Consider the following 25,321-nt stretch of genomic DNA (forward strand, 5'->3'; position numbering starts at 1 on the left):
ACGAGAGCATATAGAATTGGCTATGCAACAATGGCAAACAATACTAAAACCCATCCTGAGAGAAGTACATAAGTCATCATCGTGAATTGAAATTAATTATCGTCCAAATAAATATTCCTTCGCATGCTCGTGTGTCCTTAGGAACTTAGGGAAGTCGAGGAAAATCGTATGCCCCAAGTTTAAGGAGCGGGCTTTTCTGGGTGTTCTTTAATGTACGGCGGCGTTATCAGATTATCGCCCTCGGAACTGGCCCCCCGAAAAGGGGACTTCCCCCGGGGACACGTGTATATGCAGCGATGGAAGATAATGGGCCGACAGGGTGCGCCACGGGACGAGGCGAGGTTGAGCCAAAAGTCGTGCTGCCAAGATGCACACAAGTTTTTGGGGTAGGTGCCCCTGCGTTAGTTCGAGGTGGGAAAGTGCGAAAAGGGGGCGGACGGGGCGGACGGGCGGGGGTGGGCGAGTTCTTCCTGGTCCAAGTGCAGCGCATGCGTTGAGTCCTGGCAAAGGACATTCACCTCTGGGCCTCAGTTTGCCGCCAAACAGGGTTCATTTATGTATGCAAACTGCTCGCATTTGTATCTAATTGCAGGCGTGCCCACATAAAAAACAAAAACAGGCACACACCCCCGCAAATAAATACAATAAACAATAAATGGATAGGAAGTTAAGTGAATTAGGTCCGGCTCCTGGCTGGAAATCTAGTAAAACATGGTAACAGTAACCTAGGGAAGGGAATTTTTAATAATTTCGCTATTGAGCCAATTATATTTTTTGTCTCGTATTAATAAACGATATTTGTCTTATCAATACATAAGTATAATTTACAAGAATAGTGTGGAGATAGTTGCAAAATATATTTTAAAGGATTCTCATAATCCTATAGATGTGTTACCCCTTTACGCATCGCGACTCTCCCTCTTTTCGTGTGTAAGCATGTATTTGAGCGGTAACCTAGTTTTTGGCCAGCTCGCTTGGCCAGGGCGTGGTTCAAATCCCGGGTAACCAGTTGCCAGATGTATATACCCAAGGATGTGGTACATGGCATCCACAGATTGCAGTGCCAGTCAGGGGAAACGGCATCCACAAAGGCCCAAAGAGAGAGAGGGGGCTCGAGAGAGATTGGGGAAATCCTCAGGCTGTCTCGCTCTTGAGCATGCAAGCACGGGCGGCGGCGGGGGAACTCCCTGAAAAAGGGGGAGTGGCACCAACACATCATAGATACATGCCCAAGGTTTGGGATACGAATGCGAGTAAACGGCTACAGCTTCAGTTCTGTATCTGTATCTGTATCTGTAACTGTATCTGTAACTGTATGTTTAACTGTATCTGTATCCGTACCTGTATCTGTATCTGTACCTGCTACTGCGCCCATTCCCCAGTCTAGAAAGCAATGCCACTCAAAAGCGGTCCTTTCAGCCAGCCCGAAACCCCTCAAAGAGCCCCGAACCAACCTGAATACTTGAGAAGCACTCCGGAGCTCCGGAAAGCGCACTCCTTAATGCTATGTGAAACATTTAGTTCTTCATGACCCACATGCGAAAAACAACGCCATTTTCCATAGTAATCGAATTACGTTTCAATTTATTAATCATATTTATTGCATATTTACTGCTCTTTTATAGTCAATATAGTTTTCTTTCGGGTTTTGGGGGACTGGTGGTGTATTTTTTTTCGGGGAACACAGAACATTCACGACTAGTTTTATCTTGGCTTTAACTTTATCTTCATAGTCATTATTGTAAATACATATAAATACTTGTAACACTTAATACAAATTGCTTTTCCTAGGCTTAGCCAAGTTGTATCGGTTGAGTACTATGGGAAAAAGTTTCAAAGCGAATGGGAATGGCATAAGCCGGAAGATATTTTACTGAACAGGCGTAAAAGGTTATTTACCTGCCTATAAAGATATCAAAATTGATTTAGCAAATGGGATTGCAACAGTGAAATATCAGGAGAAATGCCTGGAAAATACATTTCTTGAGCTAAGAAAAGAATATGATGGAATATAGCAGGAAGAGATTTGACCTTTCAGGAATCCAAAGAAATATTTGAGAGGAAATTGAGGAAAGAACAGACAGAACATCTAGACACAAAAAATATCTTTCAATGACTGCCTGAACCATTTATAGATACGTAGTTTAAAGAAGAGAAGGGGTCGAAAATTCAGATCTCTGCTAGAATTACAAGTCCCATAATTACGATTACTACGTTTATTTGGATTTTCCATTTTGAGTTTTATAAGAACATATAATGGTTTTCGGGTATAACTTGAATATTTCGATTGTTTTTTTGGATTTTATTCGCTTTTATTCGCTTTGGATAAAATGTCCCTTTGCTGGTTTCGTTTATCGTTTCGATTCTACGTGGAATAGGAGTTCCTCTAGTGAGTTCGATCTCTTGTCGTAACTACTTAGTTTCAATAAATTTTAATATAATATAATCAGCTGTAAATACAATACAATTTCCAATTTTGATTTTTCGCTGAATGTGCGATTTTTTGAGCAGTGTTCCGAGACGGTGTACAATAAATACATGTAAGAAAATGCATATAAATTTGCAGTTAATTCTAGTTAAAAATTTAGTACGAGTATAAAATTGAAATAACTAATTTAATATATATATATTTTGTTGTTCCTTAAGATTTTTGTTCGTGTTTTTGGTTTTGATTTCGATTTGGCATTCGTAAAACTTTGAATGTACAATGGATGAGTCAGTAGATTCAAAAAACTCGAACTCAACGGGAAAGCAATCAAACATGAACATAGGCTACGTAAAGAACTCTTTGGCATTGAAAAATGTATATCGCATTGTATGTGTAAGTGGAGTCTATATCCTAAATATCTGCTTATACCATTATGGTAGACAAAAAAAACACAGACATACATATTTCTACCTTCTTAAATAGATTTGTGCGTCTTACAGTAAGTGATTCATTGGAATTTCCTTCGCAATCTCTTGATTTGTCCTTCTACAGCTGTCTTTTGAGCTTTCATAATACTGAAGTGGGATTCGCGGGGGTTACTATGTAGATTTGGACCTGGAACAAGCACAAACGTATCACATAAAAACCTATTTGGGCGAAACAAGGTTCCTAACAAGATGTCTCTTACTTCGAAGTTAAGTTAACAAATTCAGTTAAACGCTACGAGTATGCTAAAAATCAGGAAACAGGAATCACAACAGGGGCTCAAATGATTCATGGGTATTCATGGGGACTCGAAGGGGGTTCTTCCTTTTTTTCCGTTCTTGCAATCTGGGCTGAACATCTACATATGCATGTGAGTATTTATCCTTAGGTGCTAGGCTATGTGAACCGTCTACTTTGTAGTACAGCGTTGTCTAATAACTTTTGCGGTTCCTCGATTTCTGGTGGGGTGAATGACTCTCCTGTCCTTACTCCTCTGCTCCTCGCTCTTCACTAACTCTCCTCTCCTTCCTTTGGGTTTCTCTCGCCAACTATATGTTTCTGAGATATATCAAGTATGCCTTGGAACGCCGACTAATTATCCTTGTGTATATCATTTAAAGAACTCGCCTTTGGGGTTATTCATATGTCCGGCCTATCGCTAGTTTGCGTCGTAATGCGGTTGGTTCACAACCCGATTTGCTGATCCTCAGTCAAGTGCTATATATAAATATATAAAATGCTGTTTAGTTATTTGCTCACGACGCCTTCCAACATTTGTCGAACGAGATATCTCTGCTTTGGTTTGATTGGGTTCGAATGCAAGGGCTACACATGAATTTATCTACGGTACGTGTTATGCCTACAATAACTTTTATATCGCTCTTACTGCGCTTGATTGAGTAAAACAGAAGTCATTGCAAAGGCAAACATAAAATGTCAGGGATTTTATGGTTTTCTGGTTCGTTTTACTTGCATTTCATAAGCTTTGCCTCTCCAATACGAGCTCAACGCGTTTTCACTTGATATCAACTCTCGAGAACAGTTGTTGGTAAAAAGGTGAATATATTGCGTATACGCCCTAGTGACAATTGTTCGGAAATGCATTGCGTATACGCCCTAGTTACATTGCTTGGGGTTCTCCTATCGATGTACCTCCGCTACAGGGGCTAAGATCTCCTTGAATCTCTTTGACAATCTCCCTCAATTCTAACACTGTCACCTAACTTTGCTTTCTAACGTTTCTCTAGGTGGCTCTAGGATATGTTTTCAGGGCTTCCACACTTGCATCCGCTTGCTGTTTGTGTTTGTGTTCTGGACTTTGATTTGGATTTGGTGGTTCTCGAAGATGGGCTCTTAGTTCTCTTGGTGGGTGGATTGGTGTCGATTGGTGGTGGTGCGGTGCTCCCCAGCGGATGCAAGCCCTAGACAAAGCTGAGCTCATGGCCGCTGATCGCGTCGATGAACTCAAAGTGCGCGTAAACTCATTCGCCGTTGATCACGTAAACCGGACAGAAGGCCTTCTCCGTGTTGAGGGACTGCGGCGACAGCGCCCGGACGGGTGGCCTCAGTTGGCCACCGCAGCTGCTGCCGCCGCCAGTCCTGTCCTGTGCTCCCTCCGCTCCTGCTCCTGCTTCTGTTCCTGATCCTGCTTCTAATCCTTCTACTCCCACTGCTCCCGCTGGTCCACCATCCTCCGCAGAGTTGCTACCGCCGCTCTCGCCGCTGTCGACCTCCTCGACGGTCTCCAGCTCGCCGCCAGCCAGCGTCGTGGAGCAGTAGCAGTAGGACAGGTTCGTCTTGAGGTCGTCGCAGAATTGCTGCTGCTGCGCAATGCTCTGGATGCGCGAGCGGGCGAACTCTCACATGTACGTGGGCTTCAGCTTGTAGGCCCGCTTCCAGATCTCGCAGAGGCACACGGTCGAGTGGAAGCGGTAGAAGATGGCCAGCGGCATCGAGACGTGCGTGATGATCGTCCAGGCCCACAGCCCGTAGAAGTTCAGCTGGATGGGGTGCGACTCGGCGCGCGACTTCTCCAGGGTGCTGATGGCCCACATGGCCAGGTTCACCACCAGCATGAACGTGACGATCTCCCTGCCGGGCTTCTTGCGCAGGTGCTCCGGGCTGACGGCCTGCCGCCGGCTGGCGTCCAGGATGAACATCGTCTGGCAGGCGGTCTGCACGATCGAGGCCAGCGCATTGATGGGCACCAGCATGTCGTCGCTGCGCAGGGTGAAGTGGCCGGCGATCACCGTGAAGATGTTGTACAGGAAGGAGCCCGTCTGGGCGCCCACCAGCAGGATGTCGTCCAGCGAGAAGCTGCGGTAGGCGTCGTACTGCAGATGCCGGATCTGGATCATCCCCACCAGCGTGGCGATGGTGGCCGTGCCGTAGATGAGCAGCTCGCAGATGGTCACCTCCGTGACGGCCATGGCCACGAACTCCGGCCGCGAGATCAGCACAAAGAAGATGATTAGCGAGATGATGGTCAGCACCAGGATGAGGATGCCCACGAAGAGGCCCTTGTGCGCCCGGGCGCAGTCCACGGAGTAGTGGTGCGGCGACCGCTTCATCGGCGAGCTGATCATGTCCGGCCGCTGCGGCGCCGGCGTCTGGGGTCGCGAGATGCTCCGCCACATCACGTAGAGGATGGCCGCGCAGATCAGCGAGTACTCGATGGTGCAGGGGAACAGGAACGGCGACGCGTCCTGCACCAGCGTCCCGATGATGTTCGTCCGCCGGCACTCGAAGATCTGGTAGGGGCCCTTCAGGCCGCGCGGCACGCGCAGATGGGCCGTCGGGTCGTGCTGGATGATGGCGTGGCCGCGCGAATGCCCCGGAATCCGGTGCGAGATCCTCAGCGTGCGGTTCTCCGGGTTGTAGAAGGTGAGGATCTCGTGCTTCGTCTCCTGGATGAGCACGTTCAGCCAGACGGCCAGGTTCGTGCCGATCATGTGCATCAGGCCGAAGCGGGCGATGATCTTGTAGCGGTAGACCTTGATCTGCTCGTTGTTCAGGAAGATGAAGTACATCTGGATGAAGATGAAGGCCATCCGGGTGGCCGGGGTCAGGGCCAGCAGCACGTTGTGGCACTTGGTGTCCGGGTTGAGTTCGAAGTACTGCCCGAACTCCAGGCCCGAGTAGATCATGCTGCCGATTCCAAAGGCTGCAAGGGGATGGTCGATTTGAAGGCTTCTTTAACCACAGAGCAGAACAGTGGACACTCACCCACGGCGCCCATGCGCAGATAGAAGCTGCCGTAGTGGGCGTCCCGCCTTCCGAGGGGCGCCAGCAGCGAGGGTCGCCGCACGGGGATCGGCGGGGGAAGGCGGTGGTGCACGGAGTTGCTGTCCGTGTCCGACTCGTCCATGCTGTCCGTTCCACTCGCCTTCGTCGTCGACTTGTTCGGCGAGGTGGCTGTGGAAATGGAAGGTGGATGGGAATATGGATTGGATTGTAAGGATGAGTATCACATCGATCCCGAGCTGCTCCCGAGCTTACCAATTGGCACCGGCAGTTTGGGGCGTCCCCACAGCAAGGTGGCGTACATGAAGAGCAGGAATATCATGCTGCCGATGTACAAGTACAAATAGTACACCTAAGCGAATGATTTGCCCATTAATTGTTCTTATTTACTGCCTAGGAGTGCATCGTACTCACCTCATAGAAGGAAGGTGGGATGTAGGTTGATATAACCTCAGCCATGGGAAAGGCTATCCCCATAACCACCAACAGCTTGCCGTACAGGGCGGAGAAGAGGGTCGCCAGGGCATCGCCGCTGCAATGGAAGCCAAGCGATATTTGTACGCACTTATTATATTTCACTTACTTATATCAGGTTTAATGCACACTCAGCGAACTAAGAAATGAACTAACAATGCCGTTTTCTAGAGAATTAAACTACAATTTCATAGAGGTGTTCGGTACAGAGGTATTCGGAGAGTGGTAAGGTCACAACATTGCAAAAAATCGACTAAACATACAAAATTTAATGGTTAGAAAATGAAGTAACAAACTTTTTGAGGTACTTCAAAGTCGGAGATGAAATAAAAATTGTATTTATAAAATTTATATATATAACTTTTATATTATAAAATTATATATATATATATATATATATATATATATATATAATAGGTATACTTGTTAGTAAAGGGTTTTGGGGAATCCGCAAACCGATTTTTGGGAAACTTAAAGGAATGTATGTATGGTATGGTATGGTATGGTATGGTATATAGTACATTATCGAATCTGGTTACTCTCCACAAGTAGGGGGTACTTACGCCTTGACCCTCGGCATCGGCGGATAGACGAAGGAGGGCCGGTGGGTGCGCTTGATGGCGGGCAGCACCGGGTAGTTGGTCAGCTGGTGCGAGTGGTACATCAGGGCCAGCTGTCCGTCCGCCTGGCTCCCACTCAGCGCCGGCTGGGAGCTGCTGCCTCCGGGCGAGGATGGCGGGTCGGAGCTGTCGGGTCCTCCGCCTCCCCCACCGCCTCCGATGTCCCGATCGCCGTCCCCATCTCCGCCACCGATGATGAGGCCACTGGGCCCCGGGGTCTCCTGGATGTTGCCCTTGTGGCTGGGCAGGCTCGACTCGTCGATGGTGACGTGGTGCTGCGATCCCGAGCGGGCCGAGATCCTGCCCGGCGAGATGGCCACCACGGGCTCGGCGGGCGCGGCCGCCAGGGAGCCGCTGGCCACTGGAGCGACCGGAGCGGCCGAGGCGGCCATGAATAGCCGCCGGCGGTCGCCGGGCGAACTGCTGCTCCCGCTGTCCCCTGGCGGGGGCGGGGGCGGGGCGTAGCTGCTCGGCACGGTGGGCGTGGGCACCCGCACACTGTGGGTGTGGTGGTTCTGGTGGTGCGGATGCTGGAACTGGTGCGGCAAGTGGTAGTGGTGGTGGCTGCTCGTGAAGTGCGCCCGCGGCTGGCTGGTGACCACTGGTGGTGCTGCCGAGGAAGCCGGCGGCTTCTGCTCATCCTGGTAGCTCACGGTGGCTATCGGCGGCGCTGCTGACTCCGCCTGCGGCTTCGGTGGCTCCGGTGGCTCGGCGGCACTGCTGCTCGAACTGGAAGCGGAGCGAGAGGGAGAGGGAGAGGGAGTGGGAGAGGGAGAGGAGGATGATGGGGAAGAAGCGGATGCGGTCGACATTAGTGGGTTCTGCGAATATATATTGTGCGTGGCTGGACCTGTGGACCGACGTGGGCTCACTGAATCGGTGGACTGTGGTGGCTTTGGGCCCAGCAGCCGGTTCTGCAGATACGAATGCAGATGCGAGCACCGCGAGGGGCTTAATTAAATAATGGTTTCCCCTCGAAACCATTTATATACCTATATATCGTGTGTGCGGGGATTTATTGTATCGGATGCCAGACATTTCCGCCGCGGATACATTGAACTTGGTGGCCAGTCGAACCAAGATGGCACTATGGTACATTATTTATAGTCACAGGGATTCCGGGGAATCTCTGGCCTTCCGAAAGAGCCACCTTCGCCTCCAATTCCTCCCGCCGGCAGACTAAGTGTGCGCTGCTAAATTGCGCTTAATAACAGATACAAATAGAGATGCAGATACGAGTACCCACACTGATCCAGATCCAGATTTGGATTCCAGATTCCAGATTCAGATTCAGATTCAGATCGAGACAAACACATAGAGCTGGCGAAACAAAAAAGAACAATACCCACTCGAAACAGAACCTAATGAAAAGGCCCCAACCACTCGCCATTCGCCATTCGCCATCGCCACGGGCAATTGAAACTAATCGCCGTCTAGTGGACGCAGCTCAAATCGGGATACAAATGCGAAGAGTACAGTGCGTTTCATGATTATTATGATCATGCCTCCTCAACTAGTAGTTAATCCTTTCGCTTACTTTATCGTCCGATAGAAATGTTATATTAAAACCTGTTTAATTTGCTGTTGGGTTTCAATATGGATTTTACAGATCGCTTTATAGCAATGACAGGTATGTTTAGAGGTTTGGAGGCGGCACTCACACAATCGCAGCATGTTTGCTGGCTAAATGGAAATATGAAATATTTTCAGTACGTGATTGGGATGTTTAATTAAGCGGCAAGCGAGGCGGCGTGCACATGACACAACTGGATGACAGGTGGACCTGGTGTGGGGGGCTCTTCTCGAGGGGCCACATCCTGCTTCACACGCTTCCCATGCCACAGTGCCACCATGCCACCAGAACCGAGTACGCATCATTTGTTTGCATTCAAATCCCGAACCACTCGAAAGAAATGCTGGGGCATCATTACGACATCTGGCTGCGGATCACAAGATGTCGCATCATTCAGAATTCACAGACAGGTGCAGAGAAAATATGGCAGCCTCAACAACTGCTTAGCTAAATAAATAGTGAATGCTTCGCAGAATCACTTGTGAAACAATCCAGATTTTTGTTCAGTGCGCGGCAGCACGGCAACAAGTGCTCAGTGGAGGGAAGCGGGATTTCTGAGGGGTTTGGGCTTATAAATAACCTTGACATCAGGACACAGTCACCAGCACAAACAGCAGCAGAGGCAGAGGCAGAGACAGTGGTGCATGCACCTGGTGGCGCAAGGAGCGGTTGCAATTGTGTGGGTCATGCACTCAAGCGCTCTTGTAATCTGATTTCTAAAAGCGTGCTGCATACTCCACGGCGTTCCCTTTGCCCTGCACTCCTTTTTTTCGGGGTTGTTAACCCGACACGACGGCAACCTTTTGCTCCCGCTCGAGTGTTGCATAAATGGATGAACAACCAGCCCGCCCTTCCACCTTTCCACCGTTCCACCTTTCATCCCCTTCCCCACCTGGTTTGGTTTTTTTCCCTCAAAGTCACAGAGGGCAAACAAACGCAGCCTGTACAGTGAGCACTCGACGGAGGGCCACTCCACGAGTAACTCTCAATAAAAATTGGAATTGGTTGCGGAGTACAAAGAACTCAAGTCAGCCTTTCAAAAGGACGTAAGTTGATTCAACTACAAATAGTTTGGTGAATCGAATAAGCGAAGAATGCTTTCCCTGGGATTTAATAGCCAGCCGGGGACACTTATTGATGCCCGGAAAGATGAATCGATCGGAAAGTACTGGTTACTCAACCGGACACCATCAATCCGGCGACCTGTCAGTCAGTCGGAGCAGTTAATTTCCGGCTCGACAGACGGGGGACATCAAGTATTCATGAGTGCGAATGCATTCACCCCGGATCCGAAGTTCTCTGTTTGGAGTCCAAACAAAAGACGGCTTGGAAATGTCCACTAATGGTGCTCCTTGCATTCGGACAAATGCAGCAACCGCAGAGGCAACACAAAAGTCGCCAGCGAGCACATGGCGCAAGGAACTTTCAATTGACCTATTTTGCGGTGGTTCTCTGGGGGGTTTTTCGGGTGGTCTCCAGGCGTTTTTTTTTAGGCTCCCTGGTCCCTGTTTTGCGGTGGCTTAGAGCAATTTGCAGTTCAGCCGCGCCGCTTGCATTTGGCGCCACAATAATGGGTGTGGCAATGGCCGAGGACAACAACCTGCCAGGGCATCCTCTCCAGCTCTTCCACCTCTTCGCTTGGTTGCAACAATTTGTGCATGTCAAGCCAATCGAGCAGGTCGTGCTCGCCCGCAAGGGCCACCCGCAACCCGCGGCCCATCGTTCCTTCCACTTGCCGCGGCTGCACACCAGGCGTATACGCACTCGAAATGAATCATACGCCCTGTGGCCCTTGCTCTGCACTATGCATTTTGGGAGTATACAAACGAAGGAATGCCTTATCAAAAGCCCTTATATTGTCTGTATTGATTAGTTGGGGTACTATTATTATCATTCTACCCAAAAGTAATCATTTAAAGGGTACAACTGATTCCTGCAGGCGCATTACTTGACACTCCGGGTGAACCCGGTTGCTGGCTTTTTCTCTCGGTATACGGTATACGGTATACGGCTCTGTTTACGGCGTGAAACTTGTCAGGGTGTTGCTCTGGAAACGTGATGTTTAATTAATGCGCAGGAGAGGCGGCAGATGCAGGCAGACAACGGCAACGCCAACGCCAACGCCAAAGCGAAGCAGCGAAGCGAGCGCAGATGGAGCATTTGCACGATGGGAGGATAGGAGGAGATCGGGGAGGACCAACAGGACAGGGAATGAACTGGCGCGATGGAAGCACGAGTACATGAGTTAAACAGTTTTGTTGGGCTATTAGCAGCGACTAATGGAGGCTGACGACGAGAATGAGTTCACCGTATGTTGTTAGATGAAATTGAGGATGGGAGATGGGAAGAGAGGCGCGCGGCGGTCTAAGGACGATTATGCAATTAATGAAGTGCCCGAGGGAGTCCGACCAGACGAGATGGCTCAGTTAGATACGCGAAACGCGACAGGAACGCCCTGAGCCGTGCGATTAGAGGTTTTAAGGGCCTGAAACCCCCCAGCGATTTCGTCTTGAGTCGATGAGTATGAGTTTACCCAAAACTCGAGCGAAAATCGCTGTTCTTGTGGGTGCTCACAATCCAGTTAATGGTGCTTCTACCCTCCCGGACTTCTACCCTCCTGGACTTCTACTCACCCGGACATCTACCCTCCCGGACTTCTACTCACCCGGACTGCTCCTTGACTCCGGCTGCGACGCCCACGGCAGCGGCCGCGGTCTCGGCCAGCTTCGGCGGACTGCTGACCAGCGGCGGACTGCAGACCCTCGGCGGAGTCGTGATCCTCGGCGGACTGTGCATCTGGCGGGCCAGCTCCGGGGGCGGACTACGCATCAGCGGCGGCGAGGGCATCGCCGGAGCACCCTCTCCGGCGGGCGGACTCTGCACGCGCTGCGATCCGGACTTGATGGATCCCACGGGACTCCGCACCGACGCGTGTCCCTGCGAGCGAACGGAGGCCTGCGACTTCAGGGACGCCTGCGGCGAGAAGACCCCGGCTGCCTGGGCGGAGGCCACGGATCCCGAGCGGGATCCAATGCGAGAGCTAGCCCGTGATCCTGGCATCGAACCCTGCTGCGATCCCGACCGCGGCTGGGACCGCTGGCTGCCACTGCGACTCGGCCCGCGACTTTCGGGCTTCGGAGAGCCGCCTTCCCCGCCGACGGATGTGGAAATGGATCCCGTCAGAATGCTGGCCGGGCGCGGTGAACTGATGCTGTCGCCGGCCGGATCCTGCAGCGACTCCCTGTCCACGGATATCTCGTCCGTGCCCTTGGTCAGCTCCTCCTCCTCCTCTTCCTCGGGCTCCTGCTCCAACGGCGGTGGCGGTATGAAGCCCCTGTCCTCGTCCAGCTCTGCAAAGTGCTCGGGCGGAGGAGCTATGATGGAGGAGGCGGAGTAGCCGTTGCTTGGCGGTGTGGTTATGGTAGTGGACTCGTCTTCGTTGTCCAGCGAACGGCTGTAATCTTCGCGAGCGCCGCTAACGGGCTCCGGCTCGGGTTCCGGTTGAGGTTCCGGTTCCGGTTCTGGTTCGGGCTGCATATCCTCCGGGTCTTCCTGATCCATCTCCGGCGGCGGTTTCTCGGCCTCCAATCTGGGTGGCGGCGAGTTCGGCTGGGACTCCGCCTCGCCCTCGCTCTCGTCGGAGGGCGTGAGTGGTGGTATCTGGCTGATGTGCTGGGCAGGCGGCGAGACCATCCGGCTGATGTTCAGTTCCGGGCAGGGAGGCGGTGTCACGGGAGGGGAGGGCGAGGTGGATGGTGACTTGGTCAGGGGCGGGGTCACCTGGCCCTGGCCGAGGCTGTGGCCCTGCACGTAGGAGAGATTCGATGGCAGTGGTGGCAGGGGAGGTGGTGGTGTGGACTTATCATCTTCCTCCTCCTCCTCATCGGGGTTTTCCTCCGGTTCGTCTTCTTCTTCCGGATTATTGTCCTCATCGAGCATTTCTTGGGGTGGTGGGATGGCCGCTACCTCCCCGACATCGTCGGCATCCTCGCCATCGTCATCAGTGCGGAGTCCCGTGTCCTCCATGAGAGACAGAGGAGGAGGTGGTATTAGCTCCAGTTCCAGGACCGAGTTGATGGGGGAACCAGAAGGCGAATGGGCAGCTACTACGCCCTGGTCTTGATCTGGGTCCTCTGGCTCCTCCTCCTCCTCCTCGTCCTTCTGCTGCGGGGGCGGTGTGGGTGTGGGTGGAATATCATCCGTTTCCGTTAGCGTCGGCAGCGGTTGACCCAGTAAGGAAGGCGGCGGTGGTGCCACCAGGAGCAGGACCTCCTCTGCTAGCGAAACTGTTGGCAGCGGCGGCGGTGGAACCTCCAGCTGCTCTGGATTGGCCGTGTTGTCCACCTCCTCGATATCCGAATCAATGCCCTGGGCAAAGTCCATGTAAAAGTTATCCCGCGAATCGCTTGAACCGCGTCGCAATTTCAGCGACAGATCCGGCGAGCTGTCCATCCTTCTCGCACAATGTTCGTCCTTACTTCACGGTCCTTTCTCTCTCTCTCCCCCTTTCACTCCCTTTTATACTTTTAGGAAATTCCGTTACACACACGCCTGCAGGGGCGCCCTCTAGCGCTGGCTTTCTTCTAACTGCGTACTCGAGTTATTAGCCTAGATTTTCTCTGGAGGCTTAAGTTTTCTACTTTTTAATTTTGAAAGTTGATTTTTATCTGATTTTTGGCTTTTCACTTGATTTCACTGCACACGCACATTGTGTGTATCCCTGAAATGCACAAGGAAGTGTCAAAAACACGCATACTCACACACGCACGCACACACAGCATCTCTCTGGTCCTTTCGCTCTCTCTGTCTCTTTGCAGAGATGTGGGCGATTTTGGGAGGGGCGTGGCAGTGCAGTTTGCTGCGCATTTGGCCTTTTACGCAATTGAAGTGCGTGAGTGTGTGAATGTGCGTAGTAGGAACAAGGAAGGGGAAAATGGTAAGAGGAAGGAGTAAGGGTACAGGATTAATATTGTTCGCAACAACATTTATAAACTATCAACTCACTAAAAAAAAACTTAAGGTAGATTTGATTTTGCACTGTTTAACTGTTTAACCGTTCTTTGCCAAACAACTCTATAGCACACAGAAAAAAACTTTAACGGTTACGGTTCGTGTTCCGATTTCCGTTACTTATTGTTCCGGGTGTTCGGTGAAAGCACGGACTTGTGTTCGTTTTACATGTATGTGGCCAACTGGCTGCGACTCCGACTGCAGCGGCACTTAATTCTAGAATGAAGAGGACCGAGTTGGAGCTCGGCTCGGAACCCATAGCGCACTGAAAATTGCGCCACAGCCTCTCTGAATGAGAGAGCCAGAGAACGGGGAAGAGAAAGCGCCACTAGAGCGCAGCTGCCGCAGTGCACAGAGGGCGGAGAGAAATCTTTACAAAACGGTGCCGGCTAACGGTGGTTGTCGAAAGGCATTTGCAACTACAACGCACTTGACCGGATTCCAATTGCTTTTGTTTGCAAAAGTTTCCAGTTTCGAGTGAGTCCGTAATCGCAAATCCGGGAGTCCGCGAAAAAGAGGAAAGTAGGGTAGGAGGTCAAGTGGGGATCCTTCGGAAAAAACTTGAATAACCTGCCATAGCTTTTAAAATATTTGCCGTAATCCAATTACGAACTATAAAAACCTTAGCCATCTTAAATATGCATTTCATATTGATATTGAGCTTCCGAAAAATGTTTTTTTTTATTGAGGTTTAATATAGCATACTTTTTGACGCTTCACATGTAATGATAAGAAATTTACTTCGAGCTAAGTTATCTCACATCCAAAGACTCTTACTTTTTGCCCATAGTACCGCGGCCTACGCATCTTTTTTCTTCTATCAGCTGTGTGTGTCGGGGGATGCGGAAGGCACCGCTCAGAGTACGTTGGAAGGGGTAATGGGCGGCGTGTGAAAAGTGTCACTGCTGGGTGTATTTAAGTCTGATTGTGTGTGTAAGAGAGATGCCTCAATTGCGGTCCAATTATGTGGAGCAAAGAGAGCAGCAGGCCGAGTCAAAAACAAAAACATTGAACGGGAGCGGACCGGCAGCAACGGAAGTGCGCATAACAACTCCTTGTTACACTTCCCGTTGGGATGTGCTGGAATTTCAGCTCGCAGGACAGTGGGAGAGCCACAGAGAGAACATACATATGATACTTGAGGGATGAGAGAACCCTTTTTCGGTAAAGCGTGTCACTGCGAAGCTGTGTGGGCTTCCTCCAAGAGCCTGCGCGAAAACAAACCAGAGGCGGTAAAGTAAAACACGACATCCGTGCCGTTAGAAATTGCTTGTAAATATTAAATCATCACCGAAATATTTTTTTTATAAGTTTTTAATTCATGTTGAAGGACTTCAGTACTTCCTCAGATGTTGCAAAAAAAACTGCGTTTCTGAGCAATTTTATACAGTTTTGGGCAAAGCAAACATTTTTCAATGGTAATTTGTCTGTTATTTAGGCAGGAAACAACTTGCAGCGAAACAAAGTATAATTTTGAATAAAAGAGAAGCCCAACTGCCATCGGATTCAAAATTTTATGACGAATTCAACGATGTATGCCATTCCACATTTGGAAGAGTACTTCCTTAGATATTGCAAAAAAAAAACTTGATTTTTGAATGGTATGACATTCCATAGTCTCAAATTTCCATTATTTTCATTATTCCATTTTTATAGTCAAATACGGATTTATATTTATAAAAATCAGGAATAGGACTTTTAACATAAACTGGATAAAACTTGAAGATGTTAAGTTTTTTTTTGTTGGCCAAAAGGAGAATTCAAATTATAATTAAAATATATAATATTTTATTCTATATTGTTATTAAAGATGACTGTACAACATTTGAAACAAAAACTTATCCAAATGTATTGAAAGAAATATCAGCAGTAGTCAAAATTAGCTGTCGCTTTTCAAGGAGCGGAAGTCAAACAGTTTGGGTATCACATCGCCACACTTTGCAGAGATCTTTATATCTGCCAGGTGATCGGCACGCGTATCGCCTATATTGACTATGGCCACCGGGAGCTTGAGGTCCTTCGTCTGCAGCACAACGCGGTAGCCGGAAAAGACCAAGAGCGAGGAGCCCAGGACGAGCAGGCCATCGCTATTGTAGACCATGCCTGCAATCTGATCCAGTCGAGTCCTAGGAACAGAATCCCCAAAGAAGACTATCTCCGGTTTCAGGTCTCCACCGCACTGCGTGCACTCTGGTATCCGGAAGTTTTCTATGTATTCCAGGGGTATCTCCACATCGCCATCGGGTCGTATCATGTCGGGGGCATCCTTGAAGGCCGGATTGAGGGAGGCCAATATGCTCTGGAACTCGTGACGATCGATGCGGTACTCGCAGGACAAACACTTTACCACATAGCCACTGCCGTGTACTTCCACCACGTTCTTGCTACCCGCCTTTGAGTGCAACCGATCCACATTCTGGGTCACTACCGCCTGGATCCGCTCCTCACGCTCGAATCTGGCCAGTGCATGGTGCGTGGCATTGGGCTGCGTGGCGGAAAACTTGGGCCAGCCCACAAAGTTTCTGGCCCAGTACCGCTTGCGCACAGCCGACGACTTGACGAACTCCATGTGCTGAACGGGCTTGTGGTTCGATCGAGCATAGAGTCCCACGCCCTCCGAGCGATAATCGGGGATTCCTAGAATACATTTGGGCGATACATTTGTTTTCAATTTTAAGTCACAAACAAAGTCGTTTATGCTAAGTACTTAACAAATTAAGCAATTTTTTACTTAAAACAAATCGGTTTTAAAATTTAAAAATTTTAAAAAGATTGTGATTTAGATCACCAAAAAAATAATTATAATAATCAATAAAACAATTTTCTGATCATAAACTGGCCGTTAAAATAATGAAAGTAATTCTGGAAAACTAACCCGATTCCGTTGAGATCCCTGCGCCCGTCAAAACCAAAACATTTGGTTTGGACATTAGGAAGTCCTCCAGACGCCGAATGTCATCCTCCACGGCGGGCTTATGGTGGGGCACGTACTCCTGTCTAGCTGTGGAGCTTCTGAAAGCGGTCCATCGGAACCTGAGCAACTGGCCCACACGCATTTATAAAATATTTTATATTTAGTTTTATTTATTTCACTGGTTACGTTACTAAAGCTGGACCGATTATCGATACTATCGATATACCAAGTACAAATCGAGTACACGTCGCATTATGGCTGAGGAACACCTATTACGTTATATTAAAGAAGAAAAACCCCATATCTTACTAATACGTGTTTATAAAAAATCGTCCCTTTAATATTTTCCCTCATAAATAATTTTCAAGACTCGGCGTTGCCAGACCCCAACGGCAGCAATCGATCTCTACACGCCACCAGCCGATAGCAGCTTGTTGGTGAACTTCCATCTCTAGAGCAGCGGCCGCAGAGTTGTGAAAAAGGAGAGATTCGGTAATTTACGCGTTGAATCAGCACGCGCTGTGAACCCAACAATTGCAGAACAACTCACCCGAGACCCTTTTAGTGATCCTTGCGGACACATAGGTCCGGAAACAGGAAAAAGGACATCCACACTCGCATTTACCACTCCGTGTGGCGTTTGCGCCCATTCGTGCGTGTGTGTGTGTGTGAGTGACCGTCGTTTTTGTGCCTGTGTGTGTGAATTGTCGGCTTTTATTTTGCAAGCACGCTAAAGTTGAGGTGTAAAGGATACAAGGGCTTCACAATTAGCTAAGATGTCGTACCCGCCGCGGGCGCCTATGCCGCCGTACATGAATGCATCTATACCGCCACCTCATGTAAGTTACCGTTGCGGTCCTCTTGTGCCATATCGGACATGTAGCATTGTGACCCAAAAACCTCTCCTTCCAGATGATGCAGAACATGGGCAATCCGCCTAGGAACTTTCGCAACTCAGCGACCATCAGCTCACAGCCAACAGTTTACCATCGGCCGCCGGAGCCGCAGCCGCAGTTCCGCGGACCAATCATCACCGTCTTTGTGGGAAACATCAGCGAACGCGTTCCGGAGGCACTGCTCAAACGTATCCTGGCTACCTGCGGCATGGTCATTAACTGGAAGCGCGTATCCACTTTTGGCTTTTGCGAATTCGAGTAGGTTTAAGCGACTCAGGGGGTTGTGAAAAGTACTTAGGAAGGATGGGGTTACACAAAATCTAAATATCTCATCAAAACTAGCAAATAGCTTTAAAATATTTAAGCTGATTTAAAAGAATTAGCAATTATTAGACTGTATAGCTAGGACTATACTTTTGTTCCTTCTAAACTTATTGCACAGAAGTCGAAAAAACGGCAGCCTTCCAATGGGGTTTTCCTTCTGGTCTCTGGAATACCGCCTAATCGTATTTTTGATTTCTTACAGCGGTCCAATTGCAGCCATGCGAGCTGTGCGCCTACTCAGCGAGATGGAGATCGACGGCAAGAAGCTAGTGGCCAAGGTGGATGCCAAGAACAAGGTGCTCATCGAGGACTACAAGGAACAGGAGTGCAAAAACGGCGACCGCTCAAATTCGGTGGACGAGAAGACAGAAGACGAGTACGCCATTAGTCAGATGCACGATCTCCTAGAGGAGCACAAGCACGAGTTCGAGGGTTTCGATGGGAGCAGCCGCGCCGACCTGTACGGTAGCACTAGCCGCAACAAAAAGACGCGCCGCGAGGACGACATCAAAATCAAGGTGCTAAGCGAAAACGCATTGGAGGAGGAGAAGCGCAACCTGATCAGCAGTGAGATTGGCAAGTTCCGTATGCGGGCAGAGGCCGACGAGCATCGCAAGGAGCTCGAGAAGGAGAAGGAAAAGGAGAAGCTGGCGGCCAGCAAAGAAAAGGAGCGCGACAAGGAGCGCAAGAAGCACCAGCGTGAAAAAGAGCGCAAGTCTTCGACCAGCAAATCCAGCGGCTCCTCGGCAGCAGCCACAGGCTCCACCGCCGCCGCCAACACAGCCACAGCTTCCTCTTCGGCCTCCGGCGGCGATGACACTGACGCAGCGGACAAGGCTGAGAAGGAGGCAGCTCCAACCATCGCCAAGGAATCCACTGCCGCCAAGGAGCCAAAGGAATCGTCCTCCTCTACCGGACGCAGTGCCAGCAGTCGCAAAGAACCGGCCGCTAATGATAATACACACAAGGAGCGGCGCTCCGACTCCAAGGAAACAAGACGCCGGCGCTCAAAGTCCCGCTCGAAGGATCGGGAGCGGGAACGCGAGCGTGAGTTGCGCGAGCTTCGCGACAAGGAGCGCGAACGGGAACGCGAGAGGGAGCGCGAACGTGAACGGGAACGGGAGCGCGAGCGCAACGAAATGCGCGAGCGGGAACGGGAACGTAACGAGATGCGGGAGCGCGAACGGGAACGCGAACGGGAGCGGGAACGGGAGCGAGATCGAGAACGTGAACGGGAGCGCGAAGAAAAGATGCTGAAGCCAGTCCGCGATTCGCGACGCGAGAAGGAAATGGAGGACGAGCTGCGGGAGCGCAAGAAGGCCGAGAAGAAGGCACGCGAGAAGGAGGCTGCCTACCAAGAACGCCTGTCAAACTGGGAGATTCGTGAGAAGCGCAAAGCCAAGGAGAACGAGAAGGTAAGGAACGAGCCAGATGCACTTGTCCGTCTTAGTCACATTTAGCAGCTTATTTATTTCCTTACTTTTGTATTCACCAGTACCGCCTCAAGGAGCTTCTGCGGCAGGAGGAGCGCGAAAGCGACGCCAAGCGCCTCAAGGAGTTCGTAGAGGATTACGATGATGAGCGCGACGACTCGCTGTATTATCGCGGACGCGAACTGCAGCAGCGGCTGGCGGAACGCGTCCGCGAGGCGGATGCTGATTCCAAGGACCGCGAAAAGGAGGCCGATGAGCTGGCTGAGCTCAAGACCAAGTTCTTCAGCGGGGAGTACGAGAACCCGTCGCTGGAGTTCGAGAAGGCGCGCCGCGAAATCGAGAAGCTCTACGAGCCGCGCATCCTAATCAACGTAAACCTGGAGGCTGCGGCAGCGGCGACAGCGCCGGTGCACCAGCGCAAGCAGGCCGCCTCGGCGACCGGCGAAGGTGGAGAGGGCCAAAAGCAGCGGCAAAAGGGTCAGCCGCTGGACAGCTTTGACCCAGACATGGCCGGCATGAATGAAGACTCCATATCGAACGATGATCATGGCTCAATGGCCGACACGGCGTCGAATGGTAGTGGCTACGCCAAGAACAACAACAACGACAAGTCTCTGTCGGACAGCCTGAGCAGGCAGAACAGTGAGTCGCGTGACTCGCTGGCCAACATTCACACGCCCACGCAGAGCGCCATGCTAAATGACCCGGGATCGGGACACGATGCCCTGCTGCCCTCGGCCACGCCACCCATGTCCATCCCGCTTATCTCACTGACGCTGGGCAACAACCTGAAGAAGAAGAAGATCGAAGCCACGGGAGTATTTGTCAACGACGACGACAACGATGACAATATCAATCCCAAAAAGCGAAAGCTGGTGCCGCTAGGTGAGTGTGCCATCGGACTTAAAATTACTTTGCAATATTAACTCCAGTCTAAATACTAAGCATAAACACAAAAAGAGAAGAGAGGCCAGTATTAATGATCCCTTTGCTTTCACAGACTACGACGACAACATGAGCAACAGCACACCATCCGCCCATCCAAGCAGCTCCGCCGGCGGTGCGGCAAACAGCACCAGCGGCAACAACAACAGTAACAGCAGCTCTGCGGATCGTCAGAGCTCCGCCGTGTCGGCGGCCACCGCTGCAGCCGCTGCCGTTAGCCAAAAGATTGCCCAGGCGGGCGGCTCCTCGGGATCGGGTTCGGGATCCGGTGTGGGTTCGGCCACATCCGGAGGCAAGAACAACGGCAGCGGCAGCAACAGCAGCAGCGGCGGCAACAGCAACAAACAGAACAGCAGTGGCAAACATGGTAAGAATGAGGCAGCTGCATCTGCGAGCAGTAGCGCAGATGCTGCCGCTACAAACACCAAAAAGGATGAGAATGGTGCAAAGGTGTATGATGAAAAACGGCGGCATATAAAAAGCATTATTGACAGGATTCCCACGCAAAAGGAGGAGCTATTTAATTATAAGCTTGACCGCAACGAGATTGACAGCGGTCTAATGGAACGCAAAATACGTCCATGGATCAATAAGAAAATCATCGAGTACATCGGTGAGCCGGAACCGACGCTTGTGGATTTTATATGTTCCAAAGTGTTGGCCGGCAGCCCGCCCCAGAGCATCCTAGACGATGTGCAAATGGTGAGTACTCTGCGATTATCTCGCTAGGAGACATTGTACAACTTGAAGTGTACAATTTAGGACCTCAAATCGCTACAATTATATTTACGTTAATGGTTTTACTGAAAACTTATACAAACTCTACCCCTCTCCCTCTTTTCGATGAAATGCTTAGGTACTCGACGAGGAGGCGGAGGTGTTTGTGGTGAAGATGTGGCGACTGCTCATCTACGAACTGGACGCCAAGAAGAGCGGCATTGCGGGGAAGTAGAAGGATGCTCCGCTTCTGGGGAACTGGTTTAATGGGCGGGAGCGCGTGCGGATCTGGGGGTCGGGCGAGGAGCAACTGCGCGAATAGACTCTAAGCTACTCTTACGGAATCTAAGCGACTACAACTTTGTACATACAGGGCGTGCTCCGGAAATTGTTGCGGCCAAATTTCGAGCTTTGTTTTCTAAGCTTTTACTTCGTGAAGCAAATAAAAAAAAAAACAATAATAGATAAAAAGCAGCAGCAGCATCAATGATTTCTTAATCCACCTTGTTAGCGTTAATTGCTAAAATGTATCATCGATTAATGTAAATACACACTAAGATCACTTATAAAACCAACCAGCAGAAACAACACAAGAAGAGAGAATGCCGAACATAAAAAAAATAATGTCTCTTATCCATTTTCCCCTTTTTTTTTGTTGAGACATCGCATTAGCTCCTTTTTCGGAACGAGAGTAAAAAGAAAACGGTCTTCATTTAAATAAACAATGAAAATAAAATTGGAAAATTGAATTTTGGTTATTCGGAGATGCGGGGAAAACCTGGGCAAGTCTTTGAAATGGATAAATACATGATATTAAACCTATACCTCATATCACCTCTAAACAAATTTTATTAACGAACGCCTTTGGGGATTAATTTATCAAAAAGGAATGATGTATTCCAATGATCCTTGACAAAATAACTAAATCTTAACACCTGATTATAGAGGAGTACACGGTAAATTGCCGAGTTTGACTTTATGCTAGTGATATTGAAACGATTAAATAAATACACGATATAAATTTGACAAAAGCACGTACAACATCCAAATATCAACAGTAACACGTGGAAGCGCTTGCCTCCAGATCCCGATCGCTAGCTATATCCAGACCGCTAGAGCCATTGCCATTGTTGAAGTACTCGGAGGAAACGATCTGTAAAGAATATTTAAAGTTTATAAGAAGTGTTTCGTTTCATATATAATAAACAAAAAAAAAGGACTCTTTGGCTCGCAAACCCACCTTCTCCACAACATCCTTGAACACATCACTGACGAATTGATCGCATTTGGCCGAGGTCTCAATGAAAAGCGCCCTGTGCTTCCTGGCGAACTTGCGACCCTCCTCACGATCCACGACTCGTTCCTGATCAATCTTATTGCCCACCACAATGATCGCTATGTTTGGATTATCGCTGTAGCTGTCTAATTCGGCCAGCCAGGCCTCTAATTTGACCAGGGAATCCCTGTTGGTGATATCGTACACGAGGATGGCGCCCAGGGCCTTCCTGTAGAAACTGGGTGTAAGACTGCGGAACCTTTCCGCGCCTGCCGTGTCCCAAAGAGCCACCTTGTAGTCGATTCCGTCGACGTTCATCACCTTGCTCTTGAAGTCCATGCCAATCGTGACGTCATGATTCTCATCGAACTTGTTCTCCACGAAGCGACGAATCAAACTGTGACGAAAACAACAAATGATGCAAGCATTTTAAATTATATACGCAGTGGCCTTTAGACATTGGCTGTGATCTAAAAGATTTTCCCAACCTGGACTTGCCCACACCGCTTTCCCCGATCACCAGCAGCTTAATAGCCCGATCCGCCATTGTGTCTCACGCTCTTACTTATTACTTATTTTAAAACTATTATTTACTTAAACAGATAAGAATTGGCAATTATTTATGCGGATTATCAGTGAGTTTGTTGCTTCGACGTTGCCACCTGGATGATTTGTTTACATTCTCACGCTAGGGGTGGAGCGTCAAATTAAGTGTGACTGCAGCCCTGCAGGGAAATGGAGTTATTTTAATATTTATTTAATTTATTATTTAATTAGGACTTGGGGATATATGATACATATTTCTTGCTTACGCCGATGAATCATGGCTATTGAATTTTACAGTAAACAAGAGCGAATTCTTGAAATGTATATGTTAAATTGTGGTTTTAGAAACCTGAACTTATGCTTAATATGTTTATATCCTTGCAGAGGCTATTATAATTTTAGTCAGAAGATTGAAACTAAGTGAAGGTGGTATATCAATCAGAACAGGGCGGATCGGGCGACTATATCGGATAGAGTAAAAATAAATGGGTAAAAATTATCACGCCCTTGATTTTGCTCATGTCGATATAGAATTAATGGCAATAAAATGATAACGTCGTTGACCATGATTTTTTGAGTGTCAAGTTTTTTAACTAGACTTGAATCATAAAAAAGTTTAATAAAAATCGGACAACTATAACTGCTATAGAAAAGATCAAAAAATTTAAATAAAAGTTCTGGAACCAAAACATACATACTATCGATGTTTATTTTTATTGTAAAATTACGATTTAGAATATTGATATTGAATTTTCTAAAAACCCTTGAATTTCAAATTAGATTCCATGAAAATCGGACGACTATTTTATATAGCTGTAATAGGAACAATCGGTGAAAATATAGAACATATTAACAACAAAAAACCGCCATTACTTCGATGTTGTTTGGCCCTTGAGGATTTTGCTCGACATATGAAATGACTGCGAGGGTGCCTAATCTTCGGCTTTCCGAAGTTAGCATCCTTTCATGTTTAATATGGCATCTTAAAATTAGATCGCCATTACATCTATTGAGATGTTTAATTAAATGCATTTATAGTTGATATTTTGGCTAAAATAAGCTCCCATATCTATTCGATACTGCCGGTGCTGCCGGACATCGGGAATGGCACTATCGTCTGTTCTGTCACCCCTAAGTTTTTCTTTCTTTTTAATTTGCGTGCGAACGAGGTAGGTTTGTCGCTCTGGAATTTAACACGTGGTAAACCGTAAGTTGGAAAATAGGGCATGTAAAGCTTTGGAAAGGGGTTTGAAAGTGAACCAGATGTAGAAATACACCTGCTGGCTAAAAAAAACTGCACAGTTGTAGCATCGAGAGGCGCATCTATTAGATGTTGAGCCAACTGAGTGCCCAAAATAACCTAACTTTTTGCATTGTGGTTTTCTGTGAACTGATGCCGCTTTCCCGAATGTTTATACAGAACTAACAGATTTTACATTTTTGGTTTCAGTGATCGGCCGGACAAAACAATAAATCAACATGGTGAAGGTTAAGTGCTCCGAGCTTAGGACCAAGGACAAGAAGGACCTCACCAAGCAGTTGGACGAGCTGAAGAATGAGCTCCTCAACCTGCGCGTGGCCAAGGTGACCGGCGGAGCCCCTTCGAAGCTCTCCAAGATGTGAGTACATACCAATAACTTCTATGTGGCGAATTTAATTCCGATTTCTGCATACGCCCCACAGCCGCGTTGTGCGCAAGGCCATCGCTCGCGTCTACATTGTGATGCACCAGAAGCAGAAGGAGAACCTGCGTAAGGTCTTCCTGAACAAGAAGTACAAGCCTTTGGATCTGCGCAAGAAGAAGACCCGCGCCATCCGCAAGGCCTTGTCTCCCCGGGATGCCAACCGCAAGACCCTGAAGGAGATCCGCAAGCGCTCCATCTTCCCCCAGCGCAAGTACGCCGTCAAGGCCTAGGATGGATCCGATCTAGAATCCGTATTCGGATGCCTATTTTCTCGTCTGTCTAGTGTGCGTTAAGGGTTCTTCGCTTCCATGAAGAAGAAAACAAATAAAACTTTTTTTTCAAGTGAAAAAACCGATGAATGTTTGATTTGTGACCGAGAATCGCGAGTGGCACATGGCTTGTCCATGGGTTTATCAACACGAGTCGCAGTCGAGTGCTTGTTTTTACCGGCACAATAAATACGTGTGCCAAAAATGATCGATTAGCAGAACTCTTATTAATGAAATTGCTTAGGAACAAATTATTAAGGAAGACATTTCCAACATGATATTAATATCAAAAAAAGAAAAACGAGACCATCCAAAAATGCACCGTGCACCCTCCGAATCGAAAATCAAATGAAATAGTCACCAATACTATTTTTTTCAAATGTCCCAAGTACCACTCTCAAATTTGAATACAAAGTAAAAAACAAAATATGTGAATTTTAATAATAAACAATGATAGTATTGTTGTAGCCAATGTAAAACTG

General features: G+C 48.7%; 5 protein-coding genes across 6 annotated transcripts; 2 read left to right on the forward strand and 3 right to left on the reverse strand.

Moving 5' to 3' along the window:
* Positions 1–1,565: 1,565 nt before the first annotated feature.
* LOC108097000 (proton channel OtopLc) lies at positions 1,566–14,081 on the reverse strand. Its single transcript, XM_043207406.1, has 7 exons — positions 13,829–14,081; positions 11,490–13,544; positions 7,195–7,980; positions 6,572–6,689; positions 6,413–6,509; positions 6,140–6,328; positions 1,566–6,077 (listed from the first exon to the last, which is right to left on the reverse strand). The coding sequence occupies exons 2-7, from the start codon at positions 13,274–13,276 to the stop codon at positions 4,774–4,776; spliced, it is 4,281 nt and encodes a 1,426-aa protein (XP_043063341.1). The 5' UTR covers positions 13,277–13,544; positions 13,829–14,081; the 3' UTR covers positions 1,566–4,773.
* Positions 14,082–15,599: 1,518 nt separating this feature from the next.
* Positions 15,600–16,978, reverse strand: LOC108097257 (NAD-dependent protein deacylase Sirt4). Its single transcript, XM_017199446.2, has 2 exons — positions 16,710–16,978; positions 15,600–16,471 (listed from the first exon to the last, which is right to left on the reverse strand). The coding sequence occupies exons 1-2, from the start codon at positions 16,888–16,890 to the stop codon at positions 15,714–15,716; spliced, it is 939 nt and encodes a 312-aa protein (XP_017054935.1). The 5' UTR covers positions 16,891–16,978; the 3' UTR covers positions 15,600–15,713.
* Positions 16,979–17,170: 192 nt separating this feature from the next.
* On the forward strand, positions 17,171–21,807 carry LOC108097256 (RNA-binding protein 25). The gene is made up of 6 exons (XM_017199445.2): positions 17,171–17,587; positions 17,661–17,902; positions 18,171–19,383; positions 19,464–20,286; positions 20,402–21,048; positions 21,203–21,807. Exons 1-6 carry the CDS (start codon positions 17,525–17,527, stop codon positions 21,296–21,298), a joined length of 3,084 nt encoding a protein of 1,027 aa, XP_017054934.1. The 5' UTR covers positions 17,171–17,524; the 3' UTR covers positions 21,299–21,807.
* Positions 21,808–22,024: 217 nt separating this feature from the next.
* LOC108097259 (ras-related protein Rab-18) lies at positions 22,025–23,006 on the reverse strand. The gene is made up of 3 exons (XM_017199447.2): positions 22,828–23,006; positions 22,304–22,736; positions 22,025–22,216 (listed from the first exon to the last, which is right to left on the reverse strand). Exons 1-3 carry the CDS (start codon positions 22,884–22,886, stop codon positions 22,115–22,117), a joined length of 594 nt encoding a protein of 197 aa, XP_017054936.1. The 5' UTR covers positions 22,887–23,006; the 3' UTR covers positions 22,025–22,114.
* A 971-nt stretch (positions 23,007–23,977) lies between these two features.
* Positions 23,978–24,921, forward strand: LOC108097317 (60S ribosomal protein L35). Of its 2 annotated transcripts, none has more exons than XM_017199536.2 (3): positions 23,978–24,092; positions 24,336–24,504; positions 24,569–24,921. In XM_017199536.2, exons 2-3 carry the CDS (start codon positions 24,365–24,367, stop codon positions 24,798–24,800), a joined length of 372 nt encoding a protein of 123 aa, XP_017055025.1. In that variant the 5' UTR covers positions 23,978–24,092; positions 24,336–24,364; the 3' UTR covers positions 24,801–24,921. The 2 variants fall into 2 exon arrangements, with proteins under 2 accessions (XP_017055025.1, XP_017055026.1); XM_017199537.2 differs by having other exon boundaries at positions 23,983–24,054.
* Positions 24,922–25,321: the final 400 nt, after the last annotated feature.

This window comes from Drosophila ficusphila, unplaced genomic scaffold (genome assembly GCF_018152265.1).
Source record: "Drosophila ficusphila isolate 14025-0441.05 unplaced genomic scaffold, ASM1815226v1 contig_198, whole genome shotgun sequence".
Lineage (NCBI taxonomy): Eukaryota > Metazoa > Arthropoda > Insecta > Diptera > Drosophilidae > Drosophila > Drosophila ficusphila.